At 46.0% G+C, this 16453-nt stretch overlaps 1 protein-coding gene across 1 annotated transcript in view; it reads left to right on the forward strand.

Moving 5' to 3' along the window:
- COL4A2 (collagen type IV alpha 2 chain) overlaps positions 1 to 16453 on the forward strand; it is a 730687-nt gene that overhangs the window by 527549 nt on the left and 186685 nt on the right. Inside the window, exon 25 of the mRNA XM_069636740.1 lies at positions 16181 to 16364. Coding sequence (XP_069492841.1) covers positions 16181 to 16364 — 184 coding nt within the window. The remainder of the gene's footprint in view (positions 1 to 16180; positions 16365 to 16453) is intronic.

A 16453-nucleotide genomic window follows, 5' to 3' on the forward strand; every position in this document is an offset into this window, starting at 1 on the left:
GCAGATCCAGCAATTACTCTTATTAAAAATGGCATGCGTTGAATTCATTATTATCATTAAAGTGTTATTATGATACTTTCGTCTATGCTGGGAGTCCCTAGATGACAAAGTAGGAAGGTGTACAGAGGGAGTCAGAGCAGTAGGTACAATTTCAATTGGCAATAGTGGGTCTAGAGGTTAAATTTCTTCAAAGTACCAGAGTCCCACGGCAGTAACTATACAAATTCCAATTACTATCATCACAACACAGCAATACGTTTTCGGGGCCCAGGCACATTGTTCATTGTCCGAGTTGGTTACCCCCTTATTTACAAGTCCAATGCGAGCAACAGCGGTGGAGGTGGCAGACATCGTAGTTTCTCAATCGACGACCCCAATGTTCGTTGCTGGCGACACTACGGTCGCGCGACTTCTTAGTCCTTCCCCAACCCTAGCCAGCAGAATCCCTTTCTTTTCCAAAACTTCCTTTTGCAAGAACAAAACTCTCAATGACTCTTTTCTTTTCCAGATGCACAGGCAAAACCCGTGCCGTAGTTCTATTTTCGTCGTCGAAGGTCGTACCTAGTGGTTCCCGGTACTGTTTGATCCGGAAATAAGGGAACGTCACTTCCTGAGGGAAGCAACGTATCAGAGGCGACGAACTTGAAACAATGTTTTCCGGAAGCGACCTTTCCAAAGAGTGTGGAGACAAAATGGACTGTTCCCCAAGCGCCACGGGCTCAGAGGGATTCTCCGACACACTCACAGCGCTATTTGCTACTCCAGGATCTGAGATTGTAGCATCAGCGAGGGGTTCTGCTTCTTCTGTAACGTGTGGCGTTGGGTGAGGAAGTTTCTTGACATGCGTCGCGTGGATCCAATGCTTCTTTCCAGCCACCCGCACTGCTGTCTGGGTGACCAACAGCACCTGGTAGGGTCCCCACCAGTGAGGCGCGAGGCAGGAAGACCTTTCGTAGGCCTTCACCAGGACCCAACTTCCAGGCTGAATATTGTGTCCTGGGCCCGTAAACCGTACAGGTAAAGCTGATCGAACCTGATGATAAATGAGATACAGATTTTTAGTCAACTGGTTACAGTAGTCTACAAGCAATACATTTTCAACCTCTCTCAACGCTTTAGGCTTCGGAAGACCCCAAATATTAGCAGGTCTCCCCATCACTACCTCAAATGGAGAGAGCCCAGTCTTAGTTTGGGGTGTGGCATGCATGGCTAACAATACAATAGGTAAAGCGTCCGGCCATTTCAGTTTGGTGCCAGCGCATGTTTTAGCAAGCTTATTCTTTAGGATACCGTTATGTCTCTCTACCAACCCAGCACTTTGAGGATGTCTAGCCGAGTGAAATCGCTTTTCAATGTGTAATGCTGTGCATATCTGCAAAATTACTGCTGCAACAAAATGTGGACAGTTGTCCGACCAAATTACTCTTGGCAGCCCAAATTGTGGGAAGAACTCCTTTACCATAGTCTTCGCAGTGGTCATGGTAGTAGCATCCTTAACGGGGAAAGCATCAACCCATTTACTAAAAGCACAAATGATCACAAGGACATATTTTAGATTGTTACACTGTTCCATCTCAATAAAATCAAAGTTGATGACCTCGAAGGGAACAGAAGGAGGCCCAAAACTACACCTTGGAGTTACTGTCCCCTTTCCCACATTGTGCTGTAAGCAAATCCTGAAATTTTGGACATAGCGCTGCGCGATTTTCCAAAATTTTATCTTTTACCCAGACTTGTTCTAACATTTTCGTGATCTGCTGAGCACACACATGCGTAGGACCATGTGCCATCGTAACCATCGCCAGCACATATGAATCAGGGAGCAACCATTTCCCTTCAGATGTATCCACCCAACACCCATCTTCATCTAGTTTCCCCATCCCTTCGGCCCACTTTTTAGACTCTTATATTGTGGCATCAGCTTGGATATCTCGTACAGACCCAATACCCTCATCCATTACATAGGCATCTCTTGTTTCTCTTAGAGCATACATGTCTGCACTAAGGTCTGTGGCCGTTTGCCTGGCTATCTGGTCAGCAAAAGCGTTCCCTTTCCCCACATCATCTGTGACCTTACGATGCGCTGCACATTTCATGATCGCTAACTGACTAGGGAGCGCGAGTGCCGAGAGCAATTGCACTATCAGGGGGCCATGCTGAATCTTGGTCCCATGTGAGGTTAGGAACCCTCTTTCCGACCAGAGCCTCCCAAAGTTGTGAGCCATCCCAAAGGTATACTGGCTATCTGTATATATATTTACTGTACGCCCTTCGGAGAGTTCACAAGCTCGGGTCAACGCTATAATCTCTGAAGCCTGCGCGGAGTTATGCGGAATTCTCTTAGTTTCAACAACCGTACTGAATGTAGTGACTGCATAAGCAGCTGTAGATGTACCATCCGGAAGTTTGAAGCAGGAGCCATCACAAAACAGCTCCCTTTCCACATTATCCAAAGGAGTATCTATAAGGTCTATCCTGCCCTTTGTTTCCTGTTCAGTAGTATACAGGCAGTCATGTGATCCTTCATCACCGCAAACAGTATTTTGCGGGAAAGGTAGGAGTTCAGCCGGATTAAGAACACAACACCTCTTAATTTGAATGTGAGGGGCAAACAAAGTCAATTCATACCTCGTCAGCCGTGCAGAGGTGAGGTGCTGTGTTTGGGTTTTATTCAATAGGACATCTACAGAGTGAGGTACCATCAGGGTTAAATAATGGCCTAGGACCATTCCCTCACTCTGTCTTACAGACGCGGCAGCAGCAGCGACGGCTCTCAAACATCTTGGCAAAGCGCATGCGACAGGATCAAGGGCGGAAGAGTAGTAGCCACACAGTCTATTCTTCCCTCCGTGTTCCTGTGTTAACACAGCCAAAGCACATCCATCACACATTCATGCACAAACAACACAAAGGCCTTATTGTAATTTGGAGTACCCAGAACCGGTGCAGAGCATAACGCGGTTTTGAGAAGCTCAAATGATCGTTGATGTTCCGACTTCCATGGCAGCGGCAAAGAAATGCCCTTCTTCGTCAAGGACAACATCGGTTTTATCACTAGTGAGAAGTTCGGATCCACAGCCTACAGTAAGAAGCCATACCTATTAAGGCTCTGACTTCCTTCTGTGTATTTGGAACAGACATGCCAGAAATGTGTTTTATTCTTTCAGGTGTCAATCTTCTCCCCTCCTTTGACAGGAGATAGCCTAAATAGGCGACCTCCTGACAACAATATTGAAATTTCTTAAGCAAAGCTTTATGACCATGTTCAGCCAAATGAATAAGCAACAATACAGTGCCTTCTTTACAAGCACTTTCAGAATCTGCAGCTAAAAGCAAGTCATCGAAGCAGTGTACAAGTAGATGGCAATTCAAGGGTGTCAAGCTGCTCTTTCAAAGCCCTACTATAAATGCTTGGACTTTCAGTATAACCCCGAGGTGCACGAGTAAATGTGAACGAACGTCCCCCCAAGGTGAACGCGAACAAATATCTATTATCCTTGTGTATAGGAATACTGAAGAAAGCATTCTTCAGATCCACAACACTAAAGTGAGTAGCTGTAGCAGGGATCATCGTTAGTATCGTTGTCACATCAGGCACAATTGGAAATTGTGGGGCGACAACTTTATTAATAGCGCGTAGATCAATTATGAAACGGAATGGGATTGCATTGTCGCCTTTCTTGTATACGGGTAAAATCGGGCTGTTACATAAACTTCCTGCAATCTCTTCGATCACTCCTCGATGCACAAAATCGGAAACAATGCACTTCAAAGCACGCTCGCCCTCAACTGATATTTTATATTGCAGAATGCGTGGTAGTTTAACTCCATGTTTCAAAACTATTTTAACAGGTTCAACCTGCAATACCCCGACATCATTGTCATCGACCGCCCACAAACATTCCGGGACAACGCTAAACTCAGGAGGCAATGGTCGAGTCAGAAACTGAGAACTGGGAAGTTGCTGTGGTGAAATCGTCAGTCGCACTCCGTCAGAGGAACAATGAATTACTGCATTTAATTTCTTCAACAGATTTAACCCCAGCAAATTCTCTCCACAGTTCGAAGTCAAGAGGAATGGACAGTGGTCCATAAAGGGACCCAAAGAAACAGGCACCGGCGAAGAAACCGGACAAGCAACTGGTATGCCAGAAAACCCTACAGAAACATTAGTTTGCCCTGACAGTGGAATGTTTGGAACCCGAGAATGATCAATGGAGCACTTCTGTGCTCCAGTGTTTATCAAGAACTGATGTTTCCTATTCCCCACTAACAGTTCAACGTAGGGACCTTTTTGACTAACGGGAATAGGTGAAGGTTCCAAACCCTGCTTTGGGCAATCCTAACGAAACAAGATATCGTCGAAAGGAAGCTCTTCAGAAAGGTAGGCAGCAGAAGGGTGATCAAATATGTTTCTTGTGCCACACTCAGAGTCTGATTATCCCGTGAAAAAGGTTGCTGAGGATCTTGTGAGAACTGACCTCTATCAGGGCCCCCCACTCCGGGGCGACCTCTAGGTCGTCTACCCATACTCCCAAATGTGTTGTTTGACCTCTGTCGAAGGACGGGGCACTGTGCACGCCAATGACCTTCCTGGCAGCAATAGGCACATTGATTAATATTCACAGGACCCAAGGGGACGTTCCCTTTCGGAACATACTGACCTCTGGTCTGTGAATTACCGCCTCTGGGATTTCTAACAATTTGTTGTAACAATACTTTAGTCTTCAAATCTCCTTTCCTCTTCTCTATTCTCTCTTTTTCATTATTAACACGGTTCTCATAATACTGAGCCATGTGCAAAACTTCGGATTGGGATTTCCCCTGCCAAGCGCTCTCAGAGGACATAATCTGTGACTGGATGTCAGGCAGCAATCCACGCACAAATTTGTCCACAAACAACCTTTTCCCAGACTCTGTGCCCAAGTCCTGTCCACTGAAGTCAGAGAATACCTGTTCGAATCAATTAAAGAATTCGGTGGCACCTTCAGATTTTCCTTGAACACAGGCCGTAAGCTTGTCCCAAATAATTATTTTCTCAGGAATTATGTTTTTCAATTTTGCAACAATTCTATCAGGCAAAGTGAGTATTACCTGAGGTGGTTTCTCACCAGCTGGTCTTTCCCCATCAAACCTAGTTATGTTAGCCCACTTATCTCCCAACCCAGGCACATCGTCTATTGTTCGAACCTGCTTCCATAAATCTACGGGCAGGAGTACAGGGAATAGCAAGTCAATATTACTTAAGGTGAACACAGAGGACTGTAAAACGGACTCTATCTCTTTGTAGAATCCTGTCGGATTTTTCCTAATATCAGGAATTGATTGTCTAATAGTGTTCACTTCCTGTCGCGAAAACGGGACGTGAACAAATTGTGATACATAATGTGCGGGAATGTCCACAGCGGGTGCACCTGTCCCATCGTTAGCAGGAATCTCAACCTTTGGGACAAATGTTGGAGGAAACTCTCTCATAGGCAACTGAGATATAGGTAATTCCGATCGCTTACTAAGCAACAGAGCCAGGTCGAGCGCTAAGGCAGTCGAAGAAGTGTTGTGCGAAAAAGCCCTCTTACAAATACCCAATAACTCTGTAGGACAACTAAACTTCTTCCTTACACATTCATCCTGCAGGTACTGTACCATTACCTGAATCACCTTCCTCTGCATTTCTACCGTATACTGACTATACGTGTCATACACTTCATCTGGCGGTATCGATGAATCTGAGATCCATCGAATCGCATCTTTGGTACAGATTCATACTTCCTCAGATGCCGATTTACTACACGGAAGGAACTGTTTCTGTACATACATACTGTCGTCTTCATCATCCTCATCCTGTAATCTTTCTAAGTCCCTCCTATACTCAAATAACCTCTCAACATGACCATGTACTTTCTCCTCAGTGTCCCTCGAAAGCGCTAAAGTATTCAGATCCCTCAACCCTTGTCGGAGATCTGTATTATGTAATCTACCCCACATTACACATAAATAAGTCCCCAAACCTTCAATAAAAACATTTTTCTCGGGAAAATTGCCCATATTTGATAATGTGGAGAAAACATCAGCTTGATCACCTCTCTCCATACAATTCTTAGCCCATGCAAATAATTCCCGTTTCTTCTCTGCAGAGACAGTATTTCGAGTGACGATCTTTGACCCCGCACCCTGATCAACTTCAGTCAGAGAACCACCCGGGAGCGGAGGTGCGGGCAAATTCAATGGAGGTGCGACTATCGGCGCAAGGGGAAGGGGTGGTAGAGTAGGTGGAGGAACAACAACTGGAGGAATAGGAACAATAGGTTGTATAGGGGGAACAGGAATAACAGCAGGAATAACAGCAGGAATGGGCAGAGCACCAGGGAGAGGATCATACGGAGGTGGTGCAGAGGCACCAGGCCTGCGTTCGTTTACCAATTTATCAATAAATTCTTCGGAAGCATGAAAATCTTTAGAGGGATAGATTTTCTGGATACCGAGTGAGAAAGCCCTATCCATTCTCTTGACTGACTCTGAATGTTTTTCCTTATCATATAACAACGCCTTTTCGGCATTCGTTTTATGATGACGTGCATGCTTATCCCTACTTTTAAGCTGCTGCAACGCTTCTTTTTTCCAATTCTGCAAAACATCAAATGCTGCAGGTCTGGCCTTCTTCTTTAACAAGACCAATTCTAGGTATTCAATACGGGGGATCTCAAAACTACCATTGATTGGCCACTGAAATTCGGGGGCATGTCTTGTTTGTCTGTGCCAAATATCATTAAATACTATACTTCCAATGCCATGCTTACAGTACATAGTACACGGCGGCGACCCCTCCTGTGGTGCCGGGCGGCTAAATTCCAAAGATTGTCGATCGCTGCGGAACAGTGCCCTAAAGCAGCTAGACAATTTCCCAGGCATTTCACAAAAAATTGGTGTTACCTGGTCAATAATTGTGTCTGCAGATACAATACGCCAAATTCAAATTGTCAGGGTTAAATTAAGAGTCGGGTCACGACTACACCTGACCAAACCTAAGGAGGACCGTACGGTTTACCAAAGAACTTAGCTAACCAATTTTACCTTGTGTTTGGTGGTTTCAACAAATCTGCCCGCCTCAAAAATGGACCCCTGTCAAGATGCCGTGTCAGACCACACGACTATCGTCCAAGGATTGGATCGTGCAGCGCTGCCGAGGCATCGCGTCTCGTTCGGTCGGGCCCGCAGTATCACACCGTCCGATCCCGGTTCGATAGACTGCGTCAACCTTCAATGATCCGGCATCAATCTTGAAGGTCCCTAATCGGGCGCCAACTATGAAAACAGAACAATAATATGAGGCCGGGAAGCCCAAAAAGAAACACACCAACACAGGTTACAGAGAAACATACAAGTGCTTTATTTCAAGCTACAACAGTTACCAAGTCAATTGACAAACGGAAAGCTATTCGGCTCTCAGTATAACATAACGAACTTCAACGAGGGTTTGATGTGTTAGTGAGAGACCGCATATTGGAATACCGGGCCTTTTATACAATTTGTCCAGCCCTTGGCCAACCCTCTTGAGGGTTAACCATTTCTGCGAAATATAATTCCGGTCTTAGGGTTCCTTGCCAGGTCAACCTTTAATATATGCATTTCGATTAGTTTCGCTGATATAAGTAGTACATTTACATATAGGTCATCAGTAGGACAAGGTCTCTGTTCGCGACCCCGACAGGTGACCTGCAGGCATATTAATTATTCAGCTGTACGGAGGTCACAACGGCCAGAATCTTATTCAGAATGTCATTTGGCCTCCATTTTGATGTTCAGGGTGACTTCTACATAACAGGAGAACCTAAAATGGCGGTTTAGTCCAAGATGGCGGCTTACATTGATCTCTCTAAGGTCAAGACCTTGTCGTGGAGTTTGTTCGCCCATGATGGTTAGACAACTTGGCGTAGGCCAATACACATACAATTATTACAATAGGATGCATAATATTTCTATTCCGACAATGTCAGGGGCAGCTTGACCGCTCCGGGCTGTGGCACCTGTCGACCAGTCCAAACACCAGACCGGACAGGCCAGTAATATTGGCGGCCCAGGCAACGGGCTAGGTGCTGCCTGGGCCCATAACAAACAGCCCATCCTGGGCCACATGTGCTGGCAAACCAGACCAGACTTCCCGGCTGTGCCCCCAAAGGCCAGCCTAGAGGTCAGCAAGGCGGGCCCGTCTATGAAGTCCTCCCGGGATGCGTATGCTAGGCGCAGCCGGTGAGTTGAATGGCGGCAACCAGAAAGCCGGTGGAGCAGTGAACATGAAGTCTCCCTGGCCAACCCAGTTGGAGATGAGGAGGAGGAGGATGTTCCAGGCTGCTCCTTTGAGCGGTGCAGGTGAAGAAAGCCTTGGGCGACCCAGTGGAGCAGCCCGGGTGAAGAAAAGCGATGCATTGCAGCGGGGGCGGGCCTGAAGCTACAACGAGGCAGCGGACCGTGTATGTGAGATCAGCGACATTCCCAGTTGTAATGCGGACACCGCCAAATACCAGATGGCCATGGGCAAAGGGGCGGTGAACGTCGCAGCGTCCCCAGAAGACAAAATGGTCACGGTCGGGCAGTGATGTTGGGTGGGCTGCGTGCTGCACGGCCAGAATAGGAGGCCCTCCACTTGCACAGGAGGCCTCCCAGTACTATGTATAAGGTGTGGGCTGTGCAGTGAGTACGGGGGCCCCACGTCATGGGTAGGGCCATCCTGAAGAAAGAAGAGGGCCCAGGGCCCTATTTGTCATCAAGGAGCCCCAGCTAGCCTAGCAACCTTCCAGCCTTGTCATCCAGGAGAAGACCTAAGATCATATAGCATCACTATCCAGAAATGCCTGCAGCCAGCCACCATCCCAGAGCCAGCACCACAAGGACAGACCTGAAGGTACTGTGAAGGGGTGACTGACTGCAGCAGTCACCCCATTGTGCCCATTGTGACATAGTGTGTTATGTTGTATATATGTTGTAAGTCAATGTATATATGTATGTGTACTTACATGTTTATATTCATTTAATTATTATGTAGGGTAATTGCTAAGTAGGGGAAGTATAGAGTTGGGGTAAGTTATAGGTAGTATGTTAAGTAGATTGAATAGTTAAGTAGGGGTAGGACATTATGTAGAGATGGCCCTTAGTTAAAATATGGGGTAGAGCAGAGGTACTCTGGCGTGAGGTAGTGGCTAGTGGGCAGCCTGCCCATCCTCTGGCCTCACAATCTGTGTGGGTGGTACCTGAGTTTAGGTAGGGGGGGTCTGTTGTGCCAGACTCACGCTAAGGGTCTGTGAGACCCCTCCAAGGGGGGGTGAGCTGAGGTAGCAGGTCCCCAGTCAGTTTGGATCCCATGCCAGGGGAATCCCAGGGAAAAGGGAAACGGTATAAAAGGTATGAATGGTTTGATTAGATAAAGAGGGGTCCCCATTGGGATCCCTACAAAATTCACTCTGGTGTCTGTGTCCCTTAGTGATCAAAGAAGTCAGGGTCTAGCCCATCTCCTGTTAACAATTTTATTTTAGCAGCTAGAGCACCCCTCCCTATTCAGGTGAACTGGTGGGTGGGGAGATGGTATCTATGGCAACTGTCCCGGCTGTGGGGAAGGGAAGAGTACACCATTGCACGGACCAGGACGGGAAACAGGGACTACATTGTCTAACTCCTCTGAGTTAGCTTGTAAGACACAAACATGTAATTCTGTCGATCAGGCTGCCTGGTTCATTAGTAGACTGCCCTAGGGTGGATGCAATGCTGTCTTTGAGTTGGATGAGAGTACGCAAAGGGATTACGTTAGAATCGAAGAAGCTCTCAGAGTTAAGTTTGGAAGGATTTCGTCTTACTACTTACAAGAAATCAGAGATCATAAGAATAAGTATAGCATGGCTTGGATGATGGGTGAATAAATCCCATAAGAACCTGCAATGGTGGATAGATGGCATAAGGTAAACATATTTTGGGGCATGGCTCATTTGTTCATGCTTGAGCAGATAGTTACCCCAGGGTTAACACGGCACTTGGCTGATTCCAAGCAAATGGATCCAAAGAAGTTGGCAGTATCTGACCTCTGGGTGCCCAGTAGGGTGTCCCACAAGGGAAAATGGAGCTCCTCAGAAGCATAAAGAGAGCAAGAAGCATAAAGTAGGCTCAACTGATAAACACTCTCCAAAGGCGGGCCACACAGGGGAGATTAAGTGAAGTGGATCTCCCAATACCAAACACGAGCCATGTTATAGTAAGACCGCATATACTAAAGCTCTTGGTAAATGCCTCCATTGTCGGGATAATGTGAAGGGGACCTCGCAAGGTGAGACTAAGATCTTGGGGGTCCCATATATAAACTTTGCCTTGTGTTAAGATGAGGACATATTATGAACGATGCCCCCTTGCCTTTCGTTGAGGAACCCATAGGTGTTCAAGCTGACGTGAGGTTTTTTAACATTGCTCACTTGTTTATTCATTTTGTTTTGGGTGGGACTGGGTAATCCTTAAAGCTACCAATGCATGGGCATCCAGTCCCCATTGAAGTTTATTGTAAAATTCAGGTTTCTCACGGACAGTAATGCAGGGGAACCTTGTTTCCTCTTTTGTATTGCTCATGGACATTTTTCCCATGTTCAGTGTATCCCAGACAGGCTGGTGGCAGTGGTACACTTATTTCTCACTTTTAGGGGCACTCTAGGGAGCCTTTTCTTTTTTACCACAAGATAGACAGTTTACCACCAGAGTGGCCAAAATGGCCAATCACTTTATCTATGGCCTGTATTTTTGCCTTTCGGCCTTTGTTGCCCATCTTCCACCGGGTATGAGTAGGAAATGGCGGAAATGTTCCTTCTCTACCATATGTGCCCATTTCTGGCCAGAGTGCACAAAGTAGCATATGTATGTGGGGCAGGAAGGGGGACTTATTTGGCTTGAGGTTTGGACCCCAAAACACATCCAAAACCATGAGTGATGTCATTACTGTACGTGGGCTGGCTCCCCATGATTCGACACCAACTCAGAGATTTAATTTAGCAGGTTCCCTGTAGGTGGGTGGGGTCCCACCAGCCCTGGTTACATCAAGAGGCCATTATTTTAGTCAAACACTGGAGCCAAGTGTCTGTCGTGTGAGAGATTGCAGAGGGATGCTAGGAGGCTGCTGCAGGGAAATGTCTAGGGAGGATAGCTCAGCTGCAAAGCTGTTGCCTTGGAAACAAGACAACGCAGAGCAACACAGATTCGATGTCCGGGTCCGCAATTAGAATCCTCTGGGTATTAATCGCGTTATTAATAACCGATTACAATTACAATTACAACCATTGCCCAAGTAATGAACCGCCAGGTGAAGTTCTGCTCTTTCTTTGACAGGGGAGACATTCCACAGAGCCTTCCCCCCCTTGAATTGGCGTACTTAACCAGTTCCACATTCTGCATTGCTGAGATCATCGGCCTGGAGTTCAGAAGGTTCACAAGCCTTTAACCATACCTCTCAACTCACATGCTTTTGGCGGGTGTCACTCACCAGGGAAAGTGTTCACTCACCCCCAAGCTCCCCATCTGTCTAGTAACTTCAATGGACTCTCACACGCCCAAAACAAATTACACCTCTGCTTCAGCAATCCATGGGTCTCCAAGGCCTCAACCAACATTGAGAGCAGACGTCTCCAATGGCTTAGATCTACAGAGGGTCATGATGCAGATGCAGAAGTAATACTCACTGAGATGCTAGCCCTACGGACAGAGATGTTCAAGGTTGTGCTATCCACTTGACACCTCACAGGCTTGCGTGAGTCCAAAGGATCTTCTTGCCCATATGTTACTGCATCTAAGATTGTGGGCGGCCGGTAAGAACCCTTTTCCTGCAGAGAGGAAGAGGGCTGGGGCTATACACACAGTCAGGAAATACTGGCCTTGAGGAAATGCTGTCCATTCACAAGCTCCATGTGTGTACACCCTCAAACCACAGTCCAAACACCAACCCATGCGGCGGGGTTTGGAGAGTATAGAAAGGGCATACAGAAACCGAATAGGGTGTGAATATGGAACGAGAGGAGACCAGAAGAAGGAGCATGCTGTAGGTGAGGGAGAGACTGCTTTGGAGATGGGTTTAGGAGGGAAGAGAAGGTGACTGGAAAAGGAGAAGAGAATGAGACCTGGAGGAGTATGGAGAAGTTGGCTGGGGCAGAAAGGAGGAGGTGAAGAATATCAGATAGAGGATGGAGAGAGAGAAAGAGAGATAGACACCCCAGATATTGGGGAACAAGGTACTCCAGAGGTTGTGGAGAGAAAAACCCCAGAGGGTAGGAAGAGAGGCACCCCAGCAGTTGAGGGGCGAGATACCCTGCAGGTGAGGAAGAGAGTGCTTTGAAGGTGGCTGGAGGAGAGGAGAGGATGATGTTTATGAGAGTCAAGAGGTTGGCTTGGGAGGAAGAAAGTGAGGAGGAAGAACATGAGAGAGAGAGAGTTGATAGAGAGAAATCGTAGAGGTTGAGGAGATAAATATCGCAGACCTTGGCGACATAGCTAGGCCAGAGGGTGGGGAGAGAGATACCCCAGTGGCTGGAGAGACATATACCCCAGTAATTGAGGGAGAGCTACTTCAGAGGTTGGTGAGAGAGAATACCTCAAGGTTGGAGCAGATAGACAGCCCAGAGGCTGGGAAGAGATATATCCCAGAGGTGGGGAGAGTCAGAGCCCAGAGTTTGGGGAAAGAGAAACCCAAAAAGGTGGATAGTGGCAGAACCTCGAGGTTCGGTAAAGGAAGACATCAGGAGGTGGGGACAGAGATGCATTGAAGGTCCAGGAGAGGGGACCCAGTAGTAGGAGAGGACAGGATTCCATCTGGATTAGCGAAAGAGAAGAAACCAAGACTGGTAGGGACAGAGTGGAAAGCACCGACCGATACAACCTACATCTAGAATAGCAGTGGGAGAAGACGGAGGAACAAGCAGGCAGTGCAACGTCAAGGACATGCTAGGAGTCAGGAACAGGATAGTAGCCCTTCCCTCTGACACCTCAAGCAATCTTCCAGAAGCACAACAAAGACAGGCAAAACTATCCTTGGTAACCACAGTACTACTGTAAGCTATCGGCAGGGGCGGCCCCTGGATCCACCCCATCTGGACAAGTCAGGGAAGAGACAATGGGGATTGCAGAACTGGTGGAAGGAACTATCAAAGACTTTTAGACATTTGGACGATGACAGATATCCATCGCCCGTGGGTTGCCAGGCACAGGGACCCAAGTGGGGAGACTTTTGACTCCTGAAGGAGGAACATATTGCTTATTCAGGGAGAATCAGGGAGAGTCTGTACAAACATGTGTTGGACTGTTTTTCAAACTGAGGAGAAGACTCCATACTACGGGCCTGAGTTTAACCTTTTTTTGTTACTGGTTGTAAATAAAGCCCCTTTAAGAAATGATCTAAGTCTGTGCAGTTCATTGATCCTCACTCGGCTTCGTGACAGTGGCCAGCTAATTCCCTAAATACAGAATGAGTTAATGATCAGTGAGGGCACTTTCTCCTCTGAGTTTGTTCTCTAGTGTCTGCCTGACACTTGCTAAATCTAAATGTCCAATTCCTAAGGAAACCTGTATTTTATGAGCCTTGCCTTGCCCTTTTAGCCTACAGCCTAAACTGGGGAGCCCAATCTGACGTTATGCCTTTTCACTAAGAAGGCTTTTCCCAAACCCTAAAACCTAATGTCTGCAACCTTATCGAACTTTATACATTTACCATAGTCCTCTACATTCTCAAAGTTCCAGGTTTACCGTGTTTTCACCAACTAAAGGAATTCATCTAATTGTCATGCACTGGCAAGGCTTGATAGTCCTCAACCAGTGTGAAGACTCAGACCAGTTCCCATGTGGAATTCTCAGAATAGTGGGAAATAACAGGTAGAGCCTCCTTTTATAGTCATGATTCAAAGTGACCTCCACCCGGGGGAGTCTGGGAAATGTAGTTCTTTCCTTGTGTTCTGCAAAAGGGCCATATTAATATCTACTAGAGGCAGAACATTACTACATAGGCTGTGTTGGTGATTTGTCAATTTGATTACAAAATTAACTATATGCAACAACAAGTGGCCAGAATCGAAACGCCCTACACCATTTACCTGAGAGGGAGAGTCAAGAGAAGGGCAATAGGTTGGCAGTACCACTGCCCACTAAACAAACCTGTTTTCATAGCATTGAGACAGCCTCTAGACAGCGAAACACCCAAGGCATGTGGTGGTGGCAGAAAGGCCCCTAGGTCTTTCCTCCATCCTGTCAACATTGATTTGGAAGAGAAAGTGTTATTGGTTAATTAAGTGATCCAATGGGTGCCTGGAATAAAAGGGGGAAAGGGAGGAACTTGCGTAATGCTGCAGGAGATGACTCTGATGCTAAATTGTGATCTGGCCAGATGGACCCGTTGGCCGTGAATAAGTAGGAGCTCTTAGATCTAGTGCATGTATGCCACCTCTCTATCCAAACTCTCGCTCTCCACCTGTGCTCACCTATGGTGTGTCCTATGTTAGAGTGAGTCACAGTAACCTTTGGTCACATGGATTGCTATACAAGAGAATCCTATTTAACAAGACTAGGCACATAGAAGTGGTTCCTCAGAAATAGGTGCATTATTAATATCATTATTATTAATATTATTATTATTATTATTTCTTCTTGGGGGCAACAGGGCAATGCACAGGTCATAGAGAAATCATTGATAGTGAGAATTTAACAAGTCATCAATTAAACATGAGTAATAATTATCACAGTGCGATATAGGGATGAGGGTGTGCACAAGAATTTCGCTTACACAAATGTGTTCTAGGAAGAGCCAGGTCTTAAGTTATGATATGATATGATATTTTATTTATAGCGCCCCTGTACACAAGTGTTTCAAGGCGTGCAGAGTCAGGGGAGGGGAACAAGGGGGGACAAGACAACGATCTTACTAAGCCCAGTGACATTGAGATCGCGCGAGTGCAGGGGAGAGGAAAGGGGAGAAGTGCTGGGGGGAGAGGGGGAAGAGCAAGTGTATAACACAGGATCGAAACATCGAGAGAAAAAAAGAAAAAAGAAAAAAAGAAAAATGATTTTAATCTTAAATGAATTGGAATGCTATTAATATTTTGTGTTTTCTATTTTTTTTTATTTTTTATGATTGATATGTGGCATTTTGATGTATTGTGTTATTGGTGTTTTAATTGTATATAAGTTCATTTATATAGCTATCAATGAAAATAAAAAATAGACCCAGTGATGAGGCGAGCCGCTTTGGTGGTGGCTAGGTGAGCAGCTGGGAGCCCTGTGAGGTGGACTTTACAGTGTCACGATGCGAGGTCATAAGGGCCTGAACTACTGTTCTGAAGTCCTGGGTGCGAGTAAGCGCTTGATTTTGCAGAGTAGAGAGATTTGATACCAAGCAGCTTCAGGATTTCTTGCGATGCAAAATATAAGATGTAACAATCGAAGCAGGTAATGCAGGTAACAACAGACAGGGAAAACCTCTGCAACTGAAACGCCAATACAGATATACAGAACGCCAAGATTCCAATTTCATTAATATAAGCTATGTCGCGCAGCCTCTAGTCGTGTCTACTGTTCACAATTCATGATACATACATTGTTACTCCCACATTGTTGAGTAAATATTAGTAACATAGCTAATATTCACACACAAACTACAGTAGTCTTCCTCAGTATATTCACCAATGGCCAAGATTGTACAGGGTGTCCCTCCATTGGTGCTTCATAGCACAAACCATTGATTCTCAAAAAGTCCAATTTCCCTGCACTGCACACATTACGCAATTTTCAAACACAAATTTCACCCTATTGCAGGTATCTGCAAACTTGGGCTCTCCAGGTGTTTTGGACTAGAACTCTCATGATCCTTCATTATTGAACAGGCTGGCTTGGGCGGCTGGGGGTTGTAGTCCACAACATATGGAGAGCCAAAGGCTTCAGGTCCCTGCCCTATTGTCATGTATTCTAATTGTCCTTTTCTGGTGCAGCCATGGTTCTTTGGCATGTTTCACTATAAATGAGCTCAGTTTCCAGGAAAAAAGAAGCTTTATTCTAGCCTATGATGTCTATTCTTAATTTGGATGTCCGTAACAATCATGTCTTTAGCTTTTTATAATTTATGATATTTAACCAAGATGTTACTTGAGGAAATAAATGATCTTTGTATGTTGCTTTATCATAGAGCGAAGGTATTAAAGGTAGTCCTGGTGACCATGGCTTCCCAGGACCTCCGGGCCCCAAAGGTGCACAAGGTGATATTGGACCACCGGGCCTGGGATTTTCAGGCCCAAAGGGAGCACGTGGTCTACCAGGTGACCCAGGAATGAATGGATTTCCAGGGCTTCCAGGCCCTTCCGGGCCAAAAGGTATGACAAAACTGTATCTGTACTATTAATAATTTGTAAACTATGATTTATCCGGCATCTCTAAATGGAAAAACTTTAGCAACCTGTCA

This window comes from Ambystoma mexicanum, chromosome 7p (genome assembly GCF_040938575.1).
Source record: "Ambystoma mexicanum isolate Mex_15411 chromosome 7p, UKY_AmexF1_1, whole genome shotgun sequence".
NCBI classification, from domain to species: domain Eukaryota; kingdom Metazoa; phylum Chordata; class Amphibia; order Caudata; family Ambystomatidae; genus Ambystoma; species Ambystoma mexicanum.